At 41.1% G+C, this 25,509-nt stretch overlaps 1 protein-coding gene across 1 annotated transcript in view; it reads right to left on the bottom strand.

The window, feature by feature from the left end:
• foxo6b (forkhead box O6 b) overlaps positions 1 to 22,762 on the bottom strand; it is a 47,210-nt gene extending 24,448 nt beyond the window's left edge. Inside the window, exon 1 of the mRNA XM_020638002.3 lies at positions 19,895 to 22,762. Within this exon, the coding sequence (XP_020493658.2) occupies positions 19,895 to 20,392 (498 nt within the window). The 5' untranslated portion in view covers positions 20,393 to 22,762. The remainder of the gene's footprint in view (positions 1 to 19,894) is intronic.
• Positions 22,763 to 25,509: the final 2,747 nt, after the last annotated feature.

The following is a 25,509-nucleotide window of genomic DNA, read 5'->3' as shown; positions in this document are numbered from 1 at the left end:
CACAGGACGAGCTTAATTAAAGTGTGTTTGGTTAAAAGTGATGCTGACAGCATGATGCTGATGATTACATAATTGTTAAAGTGGATGACTGCATACTCTACCTGTCATGTTCAGACATGAACAACATTTACAAGGCTGACTTCAATGAACTTTTGGCCGGTGCAGATGTAGAAATGAAATAAAAGAAGTTTAAAAAAAAAATAACAAAATAAATATGCTAAAAATACTTTTAACCATGTACCTGTGAAAGTCTGCAGTTATTTGTGCAATAATAATAACTCACTGTTGAATCTTTCTTATGTATCATTCGGGTCTTTTGTAGTTATTCCAATGAAAGATTGGTTTTAGTTTCTAATCAGTATAAAGTTGTGAATTATTCTAAGCCCCTGAAGAAAAGGCCAGGTAATAAGACTCAAATTTAAGTTGAAAAAAGTATTCAATTTTTAGTAAAGAAAAAATTTTTAACAGGAGTTTCCTTTAGTCGGGACATTGAATGGTAAATGGTAAATGGACTTGAGTTTCTATAGCGCTTTCCTCGTCTTCTGACTACTCGAAGTGCTCACCGCAGGTCACACTTACACATTCACACACTGACGGTAGAGGCTGCTGTGTAAAGTGACCATCATAAGTAATTAATCCCATTCATACACACTCGTAGCTGCTGATGAAGCAGTAGGAGCAATTTGTGGTTAAGTGTCTTGTCCAAGGACACATTGGTCATATTGCTGCAGGAGCTGGGGATCAAACCCCCAACCTTCTGGTTGTGAGACGACCGACTCTACAAATTGAGCCACAGCTCTTATTGCTTCGTAGTTATTTTTTTGCTCAGCTTAGATGTGACGACAAGAAGAAGATGTTCACATTTGAGAAGCTGGAACCGGTTGACGTTACAGCGCTATCTTTTTCTGAATTCACTTGAATACATTAAATATGCAAACTTAATGTAACACGGTGCAGCTTTCCGCTGTGAAGTTGCCTTAAAAAGAGACAGAAAACTCATCATGTCTTCAACACTGACTGTAGACACTGAGGCCCTTATCAAGCCTATCATGTCAAAGCTGCATCATCATTCATATGACTAATGCATCCCCAACTCTATTTATTAGTACATTATTTCTTTATCAACTTTTCTGCCTCGAGCAAGCAAAAAAAAACTATTTTGCGTCGGAGCGCGCATTTCACCAAAATGTGCCACTTTCCATTCAGCCTGTCTCATTCAATACGTCCTCATTTGCATAAAAATGCATGGATGGTAAGTCAGCTGCTCCACGAGGATGCTACAGAGTGTAGGACGAGTGTCATAGTGCGCGATCTGTTTGTGTGTGTTGTCCTCTCTGCTCTACATATATGTCTGCTGACATGTGAGCGAACAAATGGGCGTGATTTGTTAATGCATATCTATCCATCTCACCGTGAGCGCTTACGCAAGCTGGCGTGCATGTGGCATGTGTGTCACGCATGCATAGCAAATATGTAGCGTCGGGATGTGTAGGAGTTCATTACCCTATGTGGGAGTTTGTATGTGTGTGTGTGTGTGTGTGTGTGTAGGGGAGGAGGGGTGCAGCCTTTCCGCATGAGTGGGGCTGTCAGTGGGCATCAGTCAGCCAGGCAGCGACAGGCGGAGCAGATCATTAGCAGAGACGGAGAGAGCGAAAGGGGAAGAGAGGGAAAGGGAGAACGAGGAAAGCGAGGGAGTGCAGGGACCGAGCGGATGGAAGGCCTCAGTCAGAGCAACGTCTTTAATATCCATCTTGTGAGAATTACACACACACACACACACACACACACACACACACAAACACACAGGACCGTGCACGGCTCAGTCACGCAACCACAACCATCCTGTCCTCCTCTGTCCTCCCATCAGCTCCATTACTGTCGCCATCACGCCTGTCAATAACTCCAGAGTGAGGCTGCACAGTGATAATGCTTTATTATGATAGTCAATACCCCGTCTGATGCAGCATCACGGGACACTCAGACCAAAGTCCACTGAAACATTTGACACTTTAAGTATTTCTTCAGATAACTGAGGAAGTGTAACAGGAGCTGCTGTATTGTTCAATGTTCAAGTCAGGGTTAAATAAAGTAAACTGAATATCCTCATACAGCCGTTTATGCAATCATATCAATACTTTCTTGAAGATATTTTTGGGCCCTTGTCTTTGTTGGCTAAGACAGCTGAAGAGAGGGAGGGGATGACTTGCACTAAATATTCACAGGTCGGGAGACAAACCAGCAACCGTTGTGTTCGAGGACTGTAGGCTTTGTATATTTGCCTGCTCTACAGACTGAGCCAAACCAGCACCCTCATCTTACGAAAATAAGCCAATTATCTTTTTTGTTAAGTTCTACATTTTGATCCACAGGTTTTCCGATACTTCTGCTTTCTTCAATCTGTATTGAACCTGTGTCGAGGTACCCTTTAGCGTCCATCTGAAGGCTGTGTTTTATTTATTTGCATCATGTTGTCAACATAATTTGGTCTCTGGTTTTGCGCAATTAACTACTTGTTTTAGGTTTTGAAACGCCATGACGTTGGTTAAAATAATAGTTTAATCTTGAGTCTTTTGTTTCTTGGACTCGAACCTTGGGGGAAAGTTAGTATTCTTTAGCATATAAGGATTTTACCAGATACATGGACTCTCATAGCACTTTTCTAAAAGTCCAAATGTGCAAAAAAAATGCATTCATATAAACGATACAAAGTCAAAAACACACTGACATTAAGAGATCAAATGCAAATACACAAACACTGTAAATCCAGCCTTTTCAATGTAAGAGCTCAGGGCCTGTAGGGGGCGCTCTGTGGGAGATAGTGCGGGAGATCACACACTGAAATGATTTGTTTAGATGGGAAAGTTGCATCATTGAACTACAGCGAATGATGCCTTTGCAAGATCTACGAAAGCAAACCAGACCATCAGTGAGAAGACTTTTTCTGTCGCAGCTACCACCCAGACTGTGTCTGAAGTGTGAAGTGAAGCCTGGAATATTCTTTGTTTACTTTATTTTAAGGGGGGGATTGAGAGTAAAACATCAGCCAGTTAAAAGCAGGCAGGATGAGAGTTTTCTGAGGATACAGAAACAGATTTACAGGTCAGGATCAGCAAAAACATAAAACGTACTGCTTTGGCCACAGGGGGCGCCAAAATCATCTCAAAATGCAAGTTCCTCACAGCTGCTGTCAGTACACCTAAAAATGCTATGAGTAATTTGCACCACTAAACTTCAACATGCAACACTTTGATAGAACGCATTATAAAAGCTGATCATGATTTCAGTATATTGGTGCAACTAAATTCTTAACCACATCCAATTAAACATGGCAAATAGTTTTCTGGGCCTCATTACAAAAAAAAAACCTGCCAACATGTTAATTGTCTTGGAAAATAGCTGAAAAAAGGTGTATGGTATTTAATCAGGATACATTTTTCTGGCTCATTAGGTAAACAGGGTTATGAAAAGATGAGAAAAGAAGTATCCTTGTTTGTTCCGATCGAATGTCACAAGAGAATCAATTATTGTGTGATTTCAATAAATTAGCAGAAATAAAATGTCACCTCGTTGCACGTGTTTAGCAACACCTAGCGACTGATAACAACCTGCTGCTGATTTCATTTCACATCCTGTTCAGTATTGAGCTCCAGTCGATAAGCCTCCCCCCACCCTCTCTTGTGAACAGAGTATAGGAAGACCTTGTATAATCCGCCGCTCTCCTCCACATCTCAAGCTGCTTTGCATTTTGCCCTTTCATCGTTCGCCGGCTGGGCTCATAACTCATCTTTTAGTGCTGCATCTTGTGGTGACCACCTTCTACTCAACAACACCATTACGCGAGCAGATTAATGCTGCTATTAAATCCACACATCGACTTCGGTGGCACTCATCAAAGACGGTATATATGACTAGCGGTATCAAGGATTTGATGAAGTCAGACTTTCGGTGGGACGATAAATCAGCGAGCGAGGTGCAGTCGAACACTTCACAAGGTGGAGGCAGGCAAAGGAGGAGGCACAAACTAAAGAAAAATAAGGCTTTGCACAACATGGACCCCCAAAAACAAGTGTACTGTACAACTGTGCAAACATTTAACTTCAATAACAGCATAGGTCCTCTCTTCAGGAGAAAACAGACATTATTACTATCACTGCAGTTTGTTATTAACCTTTTTAGAGGCCATGGGGCAAAACTTTCATCTTTGGCCCCTTTTGACCCTCCACCCACCACTTTATCCCAGAGTTCCAGTTTTGTCTTCAACCCAACTCACCAGAGATGACAGTTTTCCAGTGGCCTTTAGCCTAAAGTTTGAGGATCTATCTAACCCTCTAGTGTCATTTCTAGAAGATGTCCTGCAGTTCATTGTTTTTATTGGCTGATGAAGTCAGGAGTCATAGAGCAAAGGGTGCAACACAGAGCTCCTTTACAAGACAAGGCCGTACAAAAGACTCAAACAACACATCACACTTTAGTTAGTGACACAACTTTGTGTTACTCTAAATATCTTGAATAATGAAATCATCAACAGAATTGAGATTAAGTAAACCTACCTGCAATGTTTAAAGCCCTGGAGGTAGGGCTGCTCGATTATGTCAAAAATCATAATCACGTTTTTTTTAATCGATGTTCAGATCACAATTATTAAACACAATTATTCATTTATTTTAACATCTGCATCACATGCATCTAACAAACTTTATCACTTCTCCCACTTAAACTTTCTGAGCCCTTTGAAAAACAAGCAAGTAGATAGTTTACATTCAAAGAGTTCAAATGAGATGACTCTCAAAGAAGGCTCATAAAGAAAAGGATGTGGGGTCTAGGAATTGTTTATACACCCAGTAATTGTTAATGCAACCTGTCCAGTAGTGGTGGAATAAATAGTAATCGTGGTCTAAACCAGGGGTTCCCAAACCAAGGAGCTCTGGCAGGGACCCACCTATTTAACAAAAAATAAATAAATACCTTGTACATTGCAATGGCAAATATTGAAAATTAGACATATAACTTCATTCACGACATTCAGTGTCTTTTTTTCTGAACAGGGAAAAGAACAGTGAATATATTTGTATTATTTTTGCCTATTCATTTAATGCATTCAATGCTGTCTGTTGTAATTCTGTGTTAACAGCAATTGAACTTAAATTAGAAATGAAAGTCAACTGAGAAGATTGGCATTGAAGAAGAACACAAACTTTGTGGCATGCAATAATAATATTCATTAAGACATTTATTTAAATGGTAGGGTAAACATTGTAATCAATAATTTGAATTTGTGGATTTCCTGATTTTGGGATAACGTCTGGTAAGCTATGCTTCTTACAGAGCAGAACTCATGTTAGCTAAATGGCGACGAGTCAAACATTTGTAATGACATTTGTTGTGTTACTAAATTAGCTGCTGGCTAACAGCCCAGTTAGACAGCCAACCTCCTCCAGGCTAACCACCGCCATGGTGATTTGAAGGCTATGAAACAACCTTTTGTCAGTTTCAGTAATCTGATTGGACACAGATCAACCTTATCAGAAAATTCACTTAACAGAATTGACCTCACAGCAGTCTTTTCACTTATCTCTTCTTGCTGTTAGCGTTAAAGTTACCCATTATTTGTCCGCAGCCAATTCTCCTCACGCTAGAGGTGGTTACTGTGACTCAGATGTAGCTAAAGTGGCTCCTCTGTAAGTGAATTCACCTTTAAGAGAGTCATTTTTAAAGTGTGGCAGTCATGAGAGATGAGGGCATGCTCTGTGGGAGAAAAATAAATCAAGCTTTTCTAGTGGTGACCGAACCTACTGTGGACCTTATGCTAAGCTAGGTCACTGCTGGCCACCTTTGAAATATTATCCTCATAAAACGTTGCAGCACATCCATTTTCTCTCTGGGAAGCGGGACGACAATACTCAAAAGCACATCTAAATCTAATAAATTCTACCAGACGCAGACAATTGTGGATTTGAGAGCAATTTCTGTGCAGGAGCAAGCTCAATCTACGGCCACAGATTTGAATTTCTTTACGTTAGCTCGAAGCGATGGAAGCCACAGCGAGACAGAGAGTGACAGGACAGAGTTTAGATTACAGAGGAATGGAGGGAGGCAGAGGGGCGGTGTTGTTTGGAGGGTGAGGAGAAGGAGGAGGAGGAGGAGGAGGAGGGGGGAACAGAGACAGAGAGAGTCTGGAGTTCATTCGAGGCTAGCTGTCGTCAAGCCCGGCGTCAGTCGTCACATGGGCAGAATGATAAACGCCGAGCTCAGAATCCTGACCTATTTTCATCAAACTGACACAGAAATCCACGGAGAGGCCGTCTTACACTGCTAACCTCTGACTGCCTCCTGGACTGCCCTCTGAAAGCCACCACACACACACACACACACACACACATTTTCTGATCCCTCCGTCCATACCATATTATAAATCTTCTTACCCCTGACCTGCAGCGAGTAAATTATCTTTTATTAATAATCTCCAAAAGGACTCGATTGTGAATGATTTCCACTCAGCTCGAGGGGTCTTTATTGTAATTTGTCCAAATATGCCGTTGGACTGATGAATATTCATGAAGTGAAAATACTCTTCCCTGACCCTTCTTTGTGCTGACAATAGACAGTAGACATGTTCTTTTTCTGTGTCGGCGCTGAACTTGACATCGTTAGCAGACACCTTCCCGAGTGTAGCGACTGCTCTAACAGACTTTTTTTTTTTACAAAGAGAATGAGCAAATAACTCTGGTTTAAACACGGAAAATGATCCTGCTCTTAAGGCACTAATGGCTTTCATTTTTAAACCGGCTTTCATCAACTATGATCAAAGAGCAATTACAGACATCTTCAGTGAAAATGGATTCAATTGCCTGCAAATGAATGTGACTTGATTGATGCTGAACATCACCTGTTCACGACTGAACCACACCGAGAACAACTGTTTTAATGGTGATTGATAGTAACTCTGTAAAATGATGAAGTGTAGCTTCTAAACCAAAATGCCCTGCAACCACAAGGTTACATTTCCCTCAAATAATGAAACTTTTTCAGCATCTTTTTATATATGAATCTAAAAATACTCTACCCTCAATCTTGTATTACACACGTCAGCTTTTAGACTTGTGTATTCCTAACCAGACCACTCATGTTTTTACTACGAGGTTCGCTCATTTCAAGTCAGTCATTTGGTAACTGTAAAAACTTGTCTCACATCTTTTTATTTCTTCATGCTAAACCACAACCTTTTATGGGTAGAGTTTTCATGATATGACTGATAGAGATTGAATTGTAAACAAGTGGAAACCTCTGGTTTTGAAAAATGAAGCCAATGCGGAAGTGCAGAATCCTGCAGTTCTTCGAGTGTCCACTTGAGGCTGGCTCCAGGAACCTCGAAAGTCACATGCATCACAGACAAAAAAGCCTGCATGTTTTTACAGCAGCGGGGGTTCATTTTTTAAAACGGCTCTGTTTTGATTTTATGAACGATATGTCATCTATAGCTAGGCACGTAGCTGACAAGATCGATACATGGGTGCAATGTAGCGTTTTGTCATAAGGCTTAAAACCCGCCTCAGCTCCAGCTCTCAACCTGTCGTGAAGTTGACTGAAAGTTAGGCTGAGACAGGATTTCCAGCATGGCGGCTGCTGCCGATATGAGTTTAGAATGACATGCCATTTATGAAATTAAATGGACTTAATGTCAGGACTGCACAGTTAGCATTAGTAAGCTTCTTAATCCTCCAGTTTCCTGTCAGGTTCACCTGATAGGGAGTTTTTTAAAAGGGCTACCTGCAGGATAAAAGGACAAACTACTTCAAATGACTTGACTACTGCAGTGATAGACTGTTCATTTCTTAATTCAAGCAAGTCTTTAGAGTTTGAACCAAAGACTAAATAAACCTGTTAGTACATGACTTGTATGACTCCTCAATAATGCTTCTGACCCCACACAATTTGTTTTTAGAAATTCTTATGATCAGAAAGTTTTCAAATGTCACAGGTTCTCTAAAATGCTTTTAATGCACAATATAGAAATAAATCCTTGTGTGTGAAGGAGTTTGGGATAGTGCATGCATCCCTCTGCATACTGTACATTTTCCACCCTGAAAGGATGCAAACAAACAAATAAACAAGTCAAACTTTAAGAACAGAAAGTCCAGAAGTCCAGGGAGACAAGTTTCTGTATTGTTTTGTTTTCTATTGTGCAGAGAAAAAATGGAAAATCAGCTCTACTTTGATGCTCCGCAATGAAAATCATTAATTAATCATTAATCATTAATTAAAGCATTAATCATTACTGGATCAATTGAGAATACAATCAAGAATACAATTTTAAATGCTGGTTTACTTTTTATTACCGTCTCACATCTAAGAATGACCAACAAATCCCCAAGAAGAAACTTGAAAGATTGGTAAATCATGACAGATAAGTTTAAATATCAGTAGAAAAGGTTTTTATGCAGGGACTGTGTGTGACTGAATGGGATCTTGATTGACCTGTAGGAACTCTTACTTCTCTGTGAAATACCATGCCATTATTTAAATGCAACACAAGCAGCGGCAGCCTTCTTGTTTTCACATGCCCCTCCACACTTCAGCTCGACAGAAAAAGTTGGGGTTGAAAAGCCGTAATCGGGGTCGTCCAGCCCGGCACTGAGAGGTTCACTCTCCTGCAGCATTAATCACAGCGCCGCTGTCCTCTGACTGATTACCTCCCATCAATCTTAGTTTGCTTAGCCCTCCAACAGGAGAAAAACCTCATGAAGATCTGATTAAAAATGTAAGCGACTCATTATAAGAGCGCGTGCTTGGCCTTGGAGTCGATACTTAGTCTGCGATAGTCATAAACTCTGAGTGGGATTTATCTACTCATCTCCAAATGTCCGTTTTCACCTGCTCACGCTGACCTGATCTCAGTGAGGGGAATGGCTGTGAAGAGGTGAGGTCTGGAGGAGAAGTAGTGGAGATTTGTGCGTGTGTACATATGTGTGTGTGCAGTAGTCGTTTGCAGCTGCAGACAGGAGGGGGAGTGACTTTGAGAGTGTCTGAGAGGCACATCCTGCCTGCAATTAAGGTGGAATCAGAGAGAGATCTGCGCTGCCTTGATAATGAGCCTCATCTGAATTATTAACTAGAGCTGTACCCCCCGGACCTGGACTCCCATCAGGCCTAGCTCCACAACAACAAGAGCAGATGCACACACTCACAAACATATACACACAGAGATTCTTCAGATCCATACAAACCTCTATCAAACCCATTTTAGCGCATGCAGGAACTCAAAAACTAATCCCATTTGCAGTAAAAATCAGGGCAACACATTACTTGAAGTGGTGCTCATAAGGCATTATAAGGCATGGAAAGCCCATTATAAACACACTGTGAGTGCATGATGATTTATTAAAATTTGGTGCATAGCTTAATGAGTACAATATGCAGAAAGTTAGAGGTTTGAATACTTTATGAAGTAACTGTGTCATTAATCACATTAAAATTTAGTGCAATTTCAGATGCATGATTACATTATAACATTTTCCCTCTGATTCCAGCGGGAGGATAATCACTTTGGTGCTGCTCTGATGGATGGATGTGGATTGTTAGGATGGCTGTATTTCAAAAGTAACTCCTTGTTTTATTCATATCCATGTAGTGATTTGTAACGTACTTTCAAAATGTGGAGTCAAATGTTTTATTGGTCTGCTTTACATTGTTGCTCACAGTCTATCACGTTAATAATTACAGTAATTCAAGGAGGATTTTCAATTACCTAGTCATCTTGGAAACATTTGAGTTGCATTTCAAACAGCTTCTTGAAGTTTCTTCAAGGCTGGAATTGCTTAAATAATTAAAATTAAATTTCCTATGACAGCTAATGAATCAGAAACGTATTCCCAATCAGAAACACATTTATAATCACCTGCAAGTTAAAGCAATAGCTTTCATTGATTCATTAGTTGACTGCACGGTATTCATCTTTTTTTCAGTATCACATTTTACTCAAGTTACTTTTTGTCAAACTTTTGTTATTACAAATGTAATTTAAGCACAGTGCACTGTTTTCAACAGATGTGAAAACTCATATACATCACGGCACAATAAAAAACCAGTGTGCAAGGATTTTTAAATCGATTTCTATAACAAGTGAATGTTAATGGAGAGCAACGGCTTCCTGGATCAGATACAATGGGTGTGAACAATTTGCTTTTTTTTAGTAGTTGGGGGGGGGGGCAGACTTCAACCCGGGCCGCTCGCCTCAAGGACTATAGCCTTTGAACATGGGGAGGAATCTAACCACTAGGCCATCAATGCCCCTTGGAAAACATTTTTTTTTAAATGTTAAGATTAAGTATATAAATGTAGACTGATTGCTCTTTGAGGGGAAGCAAAAAAAGGAATATCATGCAATTTACTTTGTTAGGCAGTTTTGTTAATCATGCAAAACTGGTTGGTCGGGTGTCTACATCTTGCATAAAAACATGCATGTTTAGGATCATTTGTGTGTGTTTGAATGGATGTAAATCAATGACTTCCTGCAGAAAGAAAGAAAAGACAACCTGATTGTGTGTCATGCAATTAAAAATGTTAAGCCGATATGTTAATTCATCTTCTAAATAAAAAGCGTGCATGTGTGAACAAATGTTCTTGTTGTCTAGAGAATGGGAATAAATGGCTGCCCCGAGCAGCAGCAGGTTAAAACCACTTCTGTAAAATACAAAAGCAGGGTTCTCATAATTAAGTAAAACTTAGCTGTGATGACTTGTAGAAAGACAGCAAACATACGAAGGAGAAAAAAAAAAGTGTAGAAAATGAGCAGAGATGACAGAGAGCCCCTGGTGTGGTCATTAAAGGCCTTGTTAACAGTGTAACTACATTACGTGCTGACCTGTTCCTGAGTCACAGTCTGACAGTGAGGACCGAGGACTGAATGTTAGTTGACTTGTACTCTGCTCATCGTCCGAGCCAGAACATTTTGAAGCCCTGAGGTCTGGTCAACATGGAGAGAGAGAATGCGAACTGTGCCGACATTTTACGACATACCACCAGGCACAGTTCCCAAGATCCGCCTGCCTGCCTGACTGACTTTTGTGCGTCTGGACTCAGTTTTCTCTCTGGAATTTCCGTCTGTAGAGTGTTTCTCAACATTTTATTCCAGCTGATTTATTCCAACTGATTGAAGTGTGAGGGCTGAGGGCGAGAATATTATGTTCTATTCCAACCACGATGACTCATTTAAGCAGTGAACACCCCGCCTCCACTGCCGGTGCATCCCTTGTTTACATCTCAGCCCTTCTCCAGATTAAAGTGATATCTGCCCGCGTTCTATTCAAATGCTTTTTGTAGCTCGGCATCCACTGACAAGGACGCTGATCCTCACAGATCAAAATCTGTCCATCTCTGCATGGCCTCCTTCCATTCAAGCCCTCAACGACACTTCCCAACTGTTTTTCTCTCCATTCACAGGCTGATCAGATGAGTTTTAGCATCGTCTCAGATTCAACAACCAACCCCCTTCGCTTTCCAAATTCCTCTTCCCATTCCCCGCCCCCGGTTAACCCAGCGCCAAACCCGCCAACTCGAGAGCTGCCTCTCCTTCTGCTGGGCCTTTGTGATAATAACAATAACTGTGTAGCGGTGCAGAGGGCTTTCTGTTGAGCGAGCGCCAGGCCGGCTGGCGCAGGGAAACCTCTAAGCCTGTTCCACCATCTCCAACCAATTCCCCTCTGTCTCGGCTGGCGCTGGAGCATCACAGGCATTAAGGCTGCTATCAATGTGCTCAGCAGCAGGGGCCACCGCCACCACTCTCGCACTCGCTCTATCTTTTCTCTTTCCGCCTCTCTCCTGCTCCCACTCAATTCTGAATCCAATTCAAAAAAGGGTTTTATTGGCAGGACAAATAATACCTTGTTCTTCAAAATGTCTCCTTGCCTCCTCTTTTTTTTTTTTTCTGTCTCTCTCTGTGCCGCTCAACCTTTTTCTCCTTCTCTATCTCCTGGAAGTGGAATCTCAACAGAACAAGGTGAAGGCCGGCGTGGGTGGTAATACTTAACGTGAAGTGCATTGTGATGCATTACAAGCAGATTAGAAAGGCATTAGAGGTAAAGATCCACTTTAACTCTCAGTAATCATGGATATTAAACGAGGTACGCAAACTTAGAGTAAAGTCAGTCTATTTTTAGGGCTGACTGAAATCTTTTAAAATGTTCTAACATTTGTTCTAACACTTTCCTATACATACAGTACTATACATTTTCTAAAGGTTTGTTTTTGTATTTATTTGGAATTACTTTCACACTCGTGGGTAAAATGTTTTTTAAAAAGATACTCCTGGAAACAGATGACACAGGTTACTTTTCCTAAGGACAATCATCTCAAAACTTGTATTCTGTGTTATTAAAAGTTACCTGCTGGGGCGCTGGTAGCGTAGTGGCTAGTGCGAACGCCCCATGTGTGAAGGCTGTAGTCCTTCAAGCGGGTGACCTGGGTTCAATTCTGACTTGTGGCTCCTTTCCCGCATGCTGTTCCCCAATCTGTCTTTCCCTGATTTCAGACTTTGTCCACTGTCCTATTTTTACAATTAAGGCCCAAAAGCCCAAAAATAAAATCTAAAAAAAGGTTGACTTGCTGTTATTGAACTCTTGATTTCAAGTTATATGTACAGTATGTATCATCTTACATCATCTGACTCCCTCTTTAATATAAAACGATGCAATAGGTTTCATTTTATTAATGCAAATGTTAAAGTATCTCATTTCACTCTCAACGTTCTCAACGGCCATCAAAAGAAGCACATGTTTTGTTTCTTCCTTTTTCTCTCTAGTCTCTTTGTTTTCACGTCTTCGCTAGCTTGTTTAATCCAGCGACTCTCAAAGTGGGGCGCGGAAGCCCTAGGGGTGGGCTCGAAGTTATAATGGGGGAGGAGCTTTGATTATGTTTGATTTTTTTGCAACTGTCTTTACTGTTCTCCAATACTACATTTTGCCATCTTTATATTGTGTAGCATCTGTTTTGTTTTCACATTTTTACAAGAAAATATAGTATTGGTTCTCTACAGCTGTCTATAATGGAAAAAAAAAATGAGATGCTAAAAAATCTCAATGAGCTGCTCACTGTAGTTAACTTTTGAGTGTCCTTTATATGAGTGAATATAATATAAACAAATCGGTCTCTATATATATTCACCAACTTTGCAATCTGAATCTAAATGCAATACATGACACCACACATTAAGGAGGATTAATGCAACAGTCAGAGGGAGAAGGAAAGAAGTGTTTTAGTAAAATTACATTACAGTTAAACCTGAAATCCACAAACTCCATGTTAAATCTCCGGTCAGGCAGCTGGATATAAGTGTGGAGAGATTATGTATCATTTTGACTTGGTGTATTTATAAACCTCGTAAATGTTATTTCACTGAAACAACTATAAATAATGAACCAAGCAGTAATCTCCAGAGTGAAAAATGAAGCCGATAAGGATGTTTAGAAAACTGCAGTTCCTTGATTTTCCACTTGACGCTGTCTGCAAAAGCCAAGGACTCCCCACTGGGTCCCATGTAAAAATGTCTCTTTCTACAATGATAAATTTATAGCCTGGCACAAAAATAAACATGTTTGGTCTCATTAGCTAATTTATTTATGTGTATAAACTGTACAGGGTTATTTCTTACATATGAAGGCTAAGAGTTATTAATTTGCGTGATTGGGGCGTGAATGAGTTGACTGACAGGTGAGCACCCTGTAGCTATTTGTCAAGATATTTAAGGTCCGCCTTAACACCAGCTCCTTGCCAGTTTGACCAAAAGCTAGGTGGGAACACCATTCCCAACATGGCAAGAGCCATCGTTTGGCATCTCCAGAAACCATGGGTAACTTCATTGGGACTAGGTCCATGTTTTATACAGTCTACTGAACATGTACTCATGAAAACACTTCTGCCATCAGGTGTTGGATTCTCGACTAAATGGAAAAAAAAACTCTTCCAAAAATAGTGTAAAACAGATCAAATTAGTCTGAGATAACATTTTATCCACTTTTTTACAAAATGACATCTACATTCTCATTCTTACACATGTTTAGGCTAAAACATGGTGTTTAGTTGCTCTTCAAAGACAAACAACAGGAATTAATCCTTTTCTGAAAAATACAATTGATCCTTATCTGTACTGCAGCATTTTGCTGTGTGCTCATTATATCAGAGTCTTGATTAGAACAGCCAAACACCCACGATGTGCCTGTAACGTTTGTAAAGCCTTCAGGTAGGGTCAGTGAGCTCCCACCTGCATGCTTGCCTGCCTGCTTCTGAATGTGTGTACAGTACAGCCTGCAGACAGGCCACAGCTCAGCACATCCATTCCCACGCAGAGACACTTGTGAAATGAACATAACAGAGTGTGTGTGTGTGTGTGTGTGTGTGTGTGTGTGTGTGTGTGTGTGTGAGCGAGCGCAGACCCCCGCATCACTACCTCCACCACCACCGTGACCACCTACAGAACTGAACTCACTTCATATGACCAATCACAGCCTCCCACCTCAGATGCAATAACAAACATGGCCCAAACACTTGACCGCAATTACAGAACAACAGGCAGAGAAATACGACCACAGTCATCATGTTCACTCTACTGCAAGATGCTAAGGCAACACAGTGTGTGTTTATGTTGTGCACTTGTTTACATATCAAACTGGGGACCTCTGTCTCGTAACACACTCACCAAAGAGGGTCCACCAAGTCTGAAACCCACTGGTGTTTTTTTTTTTTTTTTCATGTAACAGTATCTAAAATTTGTTTAAGAGCAAAATTAGATTAGAAAATCAAGAAAGAAGAAGAAGGACCTTAATTGCTGACGACATTTACTTAACCACGAGAAAAGGAACTCGTTATGGATCAAAAAACGAAATGAAAACAGTAAAAGGAACAGTAAAAAAGTTTGACGTCTTGAGGTGGATTTTACTTTTGTAATGATGACTGAGATAGTAAAATGAGACATTCAAATGTGCAGCAGTGTTGTTCTTTTCCATCATTGTGACTACAGGGAGACGCTGCGGAGGCCTTTCCACTGTGCGCCAAAACGGACCAAAAAGCATGCGATTTATTGCGATTAAAAAAAATGAATGCATGAATTAATTAAATCGTGAGTAACTAGTTAATGCTGACAGCTTTAACCGTTTACATTAACACCCTTCGTCACCACCAGGGATCAACACTGGAATGAACAAATCACTATGAAATCATCGGCATGCTTTTCCTGCAATTATCTTAAATTTAAAGATAGTACCAAATTTAAAGTCATAACTTACGGGTATAATTATTCAATCTTTCAGAGGTAATGTTTAGCATATCCCTTATGTTTGAATGGCAGCCATCATAATTGCATCAGGTAATGTGGTTCCCCCTACAAACTACAAAGCTACTGGCCATTTTTAAGAAGAAGTACACTAACATTGGAAAAAGAAGGGTAATGTTTCATCTTTACCCTTTAATGTTTGTGATCAATTTTAAGCTTCTTATGCAGCTTTGTTTGGGTGGTTTGTGTCCATGTGGTCCAGTTTTTTTTAATTTACTCTTACTGAGGATTTTATTTTGTTGCTCTTCATTTGAGAAGCCCATGCGAGTTCAAGAAGAGGAGCACTGTTGATTGGTTGATTGCAATGTTTGTCAGGGTTTCCAACGTAACGCGCTCAACTGTGGAAAATTACATCATGCATATTAGGAGGGCAATTTGTTTGTTGATGCATAATAGTAAAAAGGTCCACCTGGTTTGTGCAGACTTGAAGTCCACTGTTGCTAATATAGAAAAGTGTGTGTGTTTATGTCAGTGGCCACAATCTGACAGATCTATTCATATAAAGGGTGTGAACATGTGAAAGGAATCCAAAACACCGGTGTAGCCTTAGCGCCTGATACTTAAACAATTGGATGACACCTAAACGTGTTGCGAGTACATCATGTGAGAATGTGTGTGTGTATGTATGCGTGTGTGGTATTAAGAGGCAGGGGAAGCTGCCGGCCCAGATGAAGACAAAGAGCCCAGCGGCTGAATTGAGCAGCAGCTCTCAGACAGGATTACACAACAGCTCTTAAAGACTGCTTTTAATAGCAAGACTTTGACTGGATCTTATTTCCCTCCCACTCAACCCATCCATCCACATACATCCCCCCATCACCCACAACAACCTCCCCCCCCCCCCTTGTCCTCAAGTACTGTTCGATCTAAGCTGAAGCATACAGGAATGTGTGTGTGTGTGTGCTTGTGTTTGTGAGCGATCCCGTACCTCTGTGTTTCAAATCTCATTAAAACCACTGCCAACTGTTACAGTCCAACATGTGATTGTGTGTGTATGTGTGTGTGTGTCCTCTCTCCTTTCCCCACTTTTTTTTGTTGTTATTTAGGAGTGTTTTTATGATTGAATGAAGTAGTTTTCAGCCTCATCTTGGAGCCTCTCTCTCCACCAATCAGCTCTCTTGCCTGACCAGCCAATCAAAACCTTCATGCAACGCTGAGTACAGGAGCAGGTATCAAAGCTGGACAACACAAACAAGGCCCTGGGACTTAAGCCCCCACTATAAATCCAATTTAACACCCCCCCCCACACACACACACACACACACACACACCCTCCTCTCCCCCACTCACCCATAACATAAAGATTGGACTGTGGTAGTTGCTGCTGCTCAGCTCAGACCTAAATCAAACGTTGATTATATTTAGATTAATCTATGTTTTAATAGTCCTCAATTGGAAGCTGGTATTGAGTCAAATGAGATGTCGGAGCAGGGGGAGAAACCGTGTTTGTGTGTGTGAGAGAGAGGGACAAAAAGAAAGGGAGACAATGGCACTTATCGGAAAAATGCTGTAAGGATATGATAACATGACAGAGGGAAGCAAATAGAGGATTTTGGATCAACTCAATGTCAAACACGCAGATGGTGTGAAATGCCTGTTAATCCCACTGCAACTTGTGTTTCCCTTTTTTTCATGTGTTCCTTCAATCGTCGGGCTGTGTCAGGAAAGCAAAACACACGCCGAAAAGCAAACTGCGACTTCAAAAGCATTTGAAGCATCTTTAAAGCGAGCTTCATTGATTTTACACATGATGTTCAGCTTACTTGTCATAAGCAGTGCTACTCATCTGGGGGAATAATTGTACAATTCTCCTGTGGTTTTCGAGCTCCTAACCTATCAGATATGACATCTTGGTCAGCGGTCCTGTTCTCCTACATGTTACAGCTCCTTTCATCGTGCCAGTTTTGCCCGAGCAGAGCCGTGCGATCAAGTTAACAAAGTGGCCAAGTTAATTTAAGGAATTTTTGATGTCCAGCAATCAAAAATGTGTGGTTTAACGTTGTGAAACGTTTGCAATTTGGTTCTGTTTGGACACTGAAATTATAAAGTTAGAATACGCAGTGAGAAGATCACTTTTGGTTTTAAAGAAGTACGCACTATATTAAAACAAAAAAAATGATATCACTGGTTTCCTTAGTCTTCACCCATGATATGATACGATTTGACTCAATACGATACAACACCACACAACACCATACCATACCATACCATAGGATACCATACGATATGATTTGACACAATAGGAGGCCATTCCATACCAAGAAAAAATCAAAAAGACACAGACATCCCTCAGTGGGCACTGGATCAAAAAAAAAAAACACAGATAGATAAAAAAACAAGATCAGCACACCAAGAAGCTCCCGTTTGATATATATAATATCAATAAATCCTTCACACGGGAGCTTCTTGTTGTGTGGATCTTGTTTGCTTCTCTTTACCATTCCATACCATAGGATACCATACGATACAGTGGGATACTATTCCATACCATATGATATGATACCGTAGTGTACCATACCATATAATACCGTACAATACAACTTAAAGTCCTCCATTTGTCTTGGACTCCAGTGCTGAACACATTGAGCTGACTATAGTAGTTAACAAAAGCAATCGAAACAATCAGTCCACATGTAAACAAAGACAACACAAATGTAAACCACAAACATCATATATTCCACATCACCCCTATTGTTCAAGATCTGCATAAAAAACCACAAGATAAATAAGAGGAAAAGATAACAACACCACAATGCTGTTGCACCACCTTTACAGCCTTTAGAGGCACTACTTTTTTAAAGTGTGCTATGCGTACCAAAAAAAGAAGGTTTTTCATAGTTAATATTGAGTGATTGTTTTTACGCAGTCTCCTGGATGATATTTCCCAGTTTGTTTCAGCCATACATCATCCTCCTAAGTAGGCCTTTTATGCTCTTCATTCTACATCACCTCACTTCAACAGTTCATCCAAACAATAACCTAGAGAACAGCATCCAGACAACAACACTAAACTGGTACCTAAAGGTTCGTGGTTTGAAGTGTTGGGACACAGTTCGATGTATTTTGCTGTATTTAATGAGTTGGGAGACAACGTACTGTGGAAGACAGTATAAAGTTTAATAAGATTTTAGCTCAGTGTCTTATGCTAGAGGCTATTTTTTCAGGAAGCCTGAGTTAAAACAGAAGGGTTTGGGGATTGGCAGAGGTGGGCAGAAAAAGTCTTTAAAACATTGTTACTATATTAAATTACTAAAGAGTGACAATGAAGACCTCTCGTCTCCTTCTTCTTAATTTTCTTCAATAATCTGTCCATTGTGCGACTAACAACTTTATATGGGTGGGAAAATCGAGCAAGTGTTTGAATCTGTTTCCACCTTAAGGATTGTTATTATGTTGATTGATGTGTTTCTTTATAAAGCATCCTGAAAGAAGTAATTCCGGGAGATGTCAAAGACTGCTGTCAGGTTTAACAAGAAGGAAGTTATCGTGGCTACTTCTCTGCTCTGTTACAGTCAACAGTGTGTCAAGGATTGTGGCAATTCACATTGACTGCAGTGTTTGACCCCAGCAGCCCTTCAATGAAACTCCCACACAGACCATCAAACACAGGTGGAGGAAAAAAACAACTTCTTCTTTTTCTTTTTTTCTTACTACTCAATCGGGATTCACTGCTGTTAAAACATGTATAGGTTAATACAGCCTTGATTGAGTTAATGTCTATAAAAATGTAATGCAAGTATTCCATCTTTACCAATGTAAATTTAAAGGAAGTGGCATGCTGAATCAAACTTTGTCCCACACAAAGAACAATATGAGGGAAAGCTACAGTACTGGGCTTGGAAACAAAAGACCTCTAATCCTCACGCAGGGTGGGTGGTATATTTGAATAGATTACAGAAACCAATCTATTAGATTAACCTCCCTATTAATTTGAATTTAAGGGATAATCTGTAGTTACATCTGTTTGCTGTGACACCCCATGTCATCATCTCTTGTTATTGTCCTTTTTAAACCCCTCGCCTTGTGCCATGCTTTCGCACAGCCTGTGCGTAATTCAACGTGCGCGCACTGGTAAGCAGGGGGGCGGGGAGGGAGCTCCAAACGGTTTACCCCCGAGCACCCAACCGGCGGCATGGGTGACGCTCTAGTCAGGGAGCTTCAAATCAGAAAGGGGGCACACTTTGTCCCCAGTGTGACCTGAGTGCACCGAGAAGTATAGGTTCGGGCACCGATGCGTCAAAGTGCGTAATAGTTGCCTATCCAAAACACAGAGGCAGTTCTTTCCGTGTGGCTTCTTCTATATGCACAGGCTGCAATCCTTAAATAAGATGAACTCAGTGAACCTTGCTCCAACCTTATCCGACCAGCTCACCGCCCCTTTCCTCACTGTAGAGAGGAGTGATACGGGGACACGCCACTGACATAAATTGCTTGGACCAGGGGTCAATTATGTGGTTTAGAAATATGCACAGAAGAGTTATGCTGCTGACACAGACTGAGACTAAATATAGTGAAGCTTCTCCACTTAAACCTTCACCATGTGGTGTCAAAATATTCTTTCATGTGGCCTACCTTCCATCCAGCTGAACTGTTGCTGTCGCCTTTATCCTTGAAATACGGAACAAAGCGAACCATCCAGTCATAAATCTGGGAGAGGGTAAGTCTCTTCTCCGGAGTGCTCTCGATGGCCCGGGTAATGAGGTCTGCATAAGACAGGTTTCCCCACGCGTTCCTCCGGGAGGACTTGGCTTTGCGCAGCTGGCCAGCCACGTCGAGCGCAGCCCCGGACATGCAGGCAGGAGCGGCCACGACCGGGGCCGGGGCGCCGGCTGGGTGCTTGATCTCCGCCGGTGCGCCGCCTTTTCTCTCGGCCCGGCATGCGGGCACGTTGAACTGCTCCAGCTTCACCGATGCCAGGGCTAAACCTCTGCTCACTTCTTCTACCCCCGGGAAATCCTCCGGTAACGGCAGCGGCCAGGTGCACGACCGCGACCGACTGTGAGGCTCAAATTCCGAATCGATATCAACCTGATGCGCATCCATGCCGCTGTTCTTCATCATCATCAGCATGATGATCTCCCGTTGAATAGAAGTCAAAACCGGGCAAGGTCACTGTCACACAAAAAAAAAGCCTGACAATGTTGACGTATGCCAGAGAGTTGTAATAAAGCTGCTCCTTTGCTCACAGAAAACAGAATTAATGTGTTTTGTTTCACACACAAAGATAATCAGCCAGTAAGAAAAACGCCGGCAGCAGAGTGGGATATTATCATTCTCCTCAGTGCAACAATGTGGCATCACATCAGGACAGATGAAGGTGTATCCGAGCCATCAACAACAGTATCAGTCTCTCTTCCATGTTAATGTGTGGCCGCATGCAGGACCAAGTGACGGCCAAACATCCATTCTGATCGGCGGACACACTTGGTGAATGTCTCTGTGTGGCTCCGGCTGCAGCAACAGTTGATCCCTCTGACTGATGAGCTCCGGAGCAGGTTTACAGGGACGCTGATCAAACTCCCAAATTAATTGACTTTATAATTTTCTCCACGCTCTCTCAGTTCGCAGCTTTACTACAGGCTCTCTCTCTCTCGCTCTCTCTCTCTCTCTCTGTGTGTCTGTCAGTGATCGGCTTCAGCTGAAACTCACTGCGAGCGCAATTACTCCCTTAGAAAAAGAAACAGGCTCTCATGAATCATTTATATGAAGTCGTGAATTTCGAGAAGAGGGGAGAAAAAAAAAGAAGAAGCCCTCATGGATTTGATTTGGAGCATCCTCTGTGTCTCCTCTGCACGCCGCCAGACGCCTCACGCGCTGTAGTAGATGTTTCTACCTTTGTCTCGAGCTTTCCGTTCACATGTCACATGGGTACCGACTCTGTGCCTTTATACTACAAGCCCGTGTGTCTCTGACGGCTTCAAGCCACTTAACTGTAGCCTGGAATAAAGTGGAATAAGTGCCGCTTCCATATAATTGGACGCCGCCTGCATCAAGTCACTCCCTCCAGAACAGGTTTCCAGAGGAGGAGGAGGAGGAGGAGGAGGGCGTGTGTGCGTGCGTGTTTGTGCGCAAGTGTGTGTGTGTGTGTGTGTGTGTGTGTGTGTGTGTGTGTGCGTGCGTGCGTGTGCGTGTGGCAGCGGTTATATTCCCAACAATACAATCTTCAAAGGCAGCCATTTATTTATAAAAAAAAAGACAAATTCAATCACCCTCTTGCTACTTATCATCATGTTTATATTCTATTTTTTTTTTCTCACAATTGCCAATCATCATGACTTGTAATTCAATTAATGCTGATTAAAGATAAATGTTTATTTTTTTTCCCCTGCTTTGTTTTTGATTATTAATAGCCTCATTAGCAAAAGATTGCGTGTCAAATCAAATAATGCAGGCTAGACAGACGTGTCACTTTGAATGCGTTCTGTTGTTTGAAATGCTTCCTTCCTGAGTGTTGTGAAAAAGGCAAGAAGTCATCATTTCTGGTTTAAAATCCTTATGAAGGTTACATATGCTGTTCCCATGAATCTTAAATGAATGAGGCAGCTTTGATTTAGACTATGTATGACTTGAGTAACCTTGGTCAACATCTATGTATTTGTAAGAGACTATTTACAGCTGCTTATAACCTGTAGTGAATCCAGGTATATTTCTAATTTGTCACATTCTATCCTTTTCTTAGCTGGTATGTATTGATACTGCGGTCATGAGCCCTCTCAGCGCACACTGCTGCCTTTAACTATAGCTAGGTAATGTACGATGGCTGCTACAGAGCTCCTATCAGAGATGACTAAATCATCAGGTGTAGTTGAACTTCGATGTAAGACAGTAATATAATTACAGACATGCAGGCTTAATCAGGACATTTAAAGAAGTTACTGAAATAACAAGCAATACTGTTACATGAATATAACAGCTTAGAAACATGCCTCCTCTTACCAAGAAGTAACGTGCTTAAATCAACCATGGCTACTAAGGTTGCTTACACATATAGGTGGACTTGGTGTGATAAAGGGGTGAAGCTGCAACATTGCTGCATTTTCCATTTGGTTCAGTTTGCTTTCACACTGCAATTTGTCAAGAACGCCAAAGCCTGTCAAATGTTTGACTTATATAACTGAAGAAGAGAGAAGAGAACCATAAACAATTTCTCCAGATAGTCTTTCTCCAAACCTGAAGAAGTAACCTGTATACGAATAAAAGGAACTGGCTAAATAGTTTAACTACAAACATTTGCTGAAATGTTGGCCCCTTTGCATGAACTGTTTTTGTACTGGGAACTATAAGGAACTTTATGAAGACTTTGATTGTTCTGGTTAAAACACAGAGAAGGTTCCTCAGTTCCAGATTTAGTTCCTGGGATGCCTGAAAATGTTTCTGCAGAAGAAACATGCACATTGCCCTCCCGACCAGGTCACCCTTGTGAAAGAGATGTTGATCCCAATGGGTTAATAACCTGCTTCAATAAAGGTTTAATTAAAAAAAAAAAAAAAAAAAGGTTCCCAATGGTGCTGCTTTTATTTATTCATGTATTATCTTCGAATATTTTCATGTCTTTCTTTGTTTGCATTTCCCTCGAATTCCCCACATGAAGCTTCAAACCAGCTGCAGATGTTCCAAAGCAGTTTGATTGGATTAAAGTTTTTTGGATTATAGACCAGATTTCTGTGACAGAAGACATCAACAACCATACAGGACAGCGCTCAAAATATGAATCCAATGAAGGTCACATATTATGCAAGCACACTTCACCATGCTTCAATAACACTAATATGTGTCCCTGGGCTGTCTACAAAAAATAATTATGGAAAAGTCTATCCCCTACATCTTCTGCCTGCTCCACTTTTCAGGAAATGTGTGCCCAAACAGGCCTTTTGGAGATTTTCTCTTCATGACATCACAAAGGGCATTAACCCCTCCCCTAGCCCACAGCTAGATGTTTGTTCTGCCTTCTGTGTCTGCCTTCTCACCGTAAACAATAGGACATGGAGCGAGAAAGTCCAAGCCACCCAAGTCCTTCCAGAGAGGGGGCGTGGTCAGACACAGCTCATTTACATTTAAAGGTACAGACACAGAAACAGCCTGCTCTGAGCAGGGCTGAAATAGAGGGGTTTAGAGGCATGATCAAATACAGGATCAGAGTGGATTTAGAACAAGAAACTTTACACACATGTTTTGGGGAGTGCTGGGACTTGTTTAAAGTGGTTCAAAAGGAACTGCAAAACTGTATAGAGCTTGTTGAGCAGATGAAGAGCAAATTTTACAAAGAAATGATGAAAAACCTTCATGATTTTCACATTTGTTGCATTCATGGTATATATATATTTAAATATGTTTACATCTATTTTGGTTTAAATTACATTATTAATTTTACTATTGAGCTTATAAAGATTCAAAAACACTCCCTACATGGAATCTGATTAAGACAAATGCCAGTTTTTCTTTCTTGGGAGACCATTTCTATACTGCATTTCTATAGACCATTATTATTGGTCTATAACTTTTCTTACAAACCATCTAATATCTCCTAACATGATGAAATAAACTGTGAACATTTGAATAAAATCACAATATTATTATATGGGTTTATTCTCCCTGTTGGTGGGGGTCAGAGCATTAAACTACCATCTCCCCTCGCTGTCTTTGTCACACATTGTTGCCTTTAGAGGCTCTGAGTCCATAAAGCGCGCTCCATCAATAGCTGCTCTGTGTGTTGTAAGCTCGTCTGGAAACCCCCAACACTGACAGAGAGGCTGCCACTCTCTGACAGCCGGTTGTCAGTGACAACCATAACCTCAAATGCACCTTAATGGAATGCTTTCATGGGGACTAAATAGGCCTATCAACGTGAAGAGAGCGGGTGATTGGTGTTTGTGTGTGAATGTGTGTGTGTGTGTGAGAGAGAGAGAGAGAGAGAGAGAGAGAGAGAACTGGAGAGAGATGCTGTAAATGGGAACAAACAGAGGGAAAATTCAAAACACATGGTTCTGCGGTTTGGAGAGGAGATTTTTTTATGCGCCGCAGAGAAGTTGTAACAGGAATGTTGTGTGACTCCCAACATATGGAATGAAAACAGAGAGGCCGTGCCAGCAGGGTGGATATAGGGTGTTCAGCTGTGGCTCACGGCAGAGAGCTCGTCATCATGAGTAGGTGATGCACGGCCGCAGCGTAAACATGAGAAACATGAGTCATACGGCCGGACACGACACAAGGCAGACGGAGAATTTGCAGGCTTTCACACAGGGGGAGTGGATTTGTCCAAGATATTGGAGCCGTTTTGTGCAAAATGTGAAGTGACTTCAAGAATCCAAGTCGTCCAAGAAACACATATTCACATCAGTGTTTCATTTCCAGAAAGAATTTGTCAGATTAAGAGGATCTGCCAAATGGATTTGTGTGAGGCTCATGTTCATCCATTGTCCCTGTACTTTCTCAGCTTTAAATATTGATGATATGAATATTGACTGTCACTGCAACCTCCCATAAGTGGCCTCTTCTTATTGATTACTAAGTCCACTAATGACAAAATCAAGGGCAGTCTTTCAAGGTACACTGTATGAAAAATAGTGTTTGCAAAAGGTGAGAGATGTCATATGTCTGTGAAGAAAAAGCCTAAAAGTTCCTGAAATATTCTTTGCATTAGCATCAGAAGGGTTAAGGTTAGGGGTTAAAAATGTGTTTTTATCCCTCTGATTCTATTGAGGACATACAGCAAGCCGGGGGTACTGTTAGCATTTGTCCATGTAAAAGGTAAAATAAATGATTTGAGCAGCCTCAAAGCTATCTCATATCTATCTTCACTGTAAAAACAACGGCCTTAAATGTTTCTTCAAAAGCTGTGAACAACCAGTTCTCTGGAGGGGCAAATTCTTGTGGTCTCACAAAGCATGATGTTCATAAAATCTCAACGGGTGCCAGTCTGGGTAGATGATCTGAAGAATGCAACAGCTTGACTTCAGTCTATTTGATTTGTCTGTGTTGTACTGTAGTTTGAATTACATCAAACTTTGAGCAGGACTTTTTAATATTCATTCATATGGAGGGAGTTTCAAATGGATCCAATGTTTAAACATTTTTGCTGTTTAAATACCCAGTGTAGGGGTTACAAAGTAATCAAGGTTCAGGGTAAACTTTTATTATCCCCGAGGGGCAATTTGCTTTACAGCCTGCAGTGAATATAAAATGAGGTA

The sequence above is a fragment of the Labrus bergylta genome, chromosome 19 (genome assembly GCF_963930695.1).
Source record: "Labrus bergylta chromosome 19, fLabBer1.1, whole genome shotgun sequence".
In the NCBI taxonomy this organism is placed as follows: domain Eukaryota; kingdom Metazoa; phylum Chordata; class Actinopteri; order Labriformes; family Labridae; genus Labrus; species Labrus bergylta.
The sequence above is the reverse complement of the archived record's forward strand: the minus strand, read 5'-3'. Positions and strand labels throughout refer to the sequence as shown.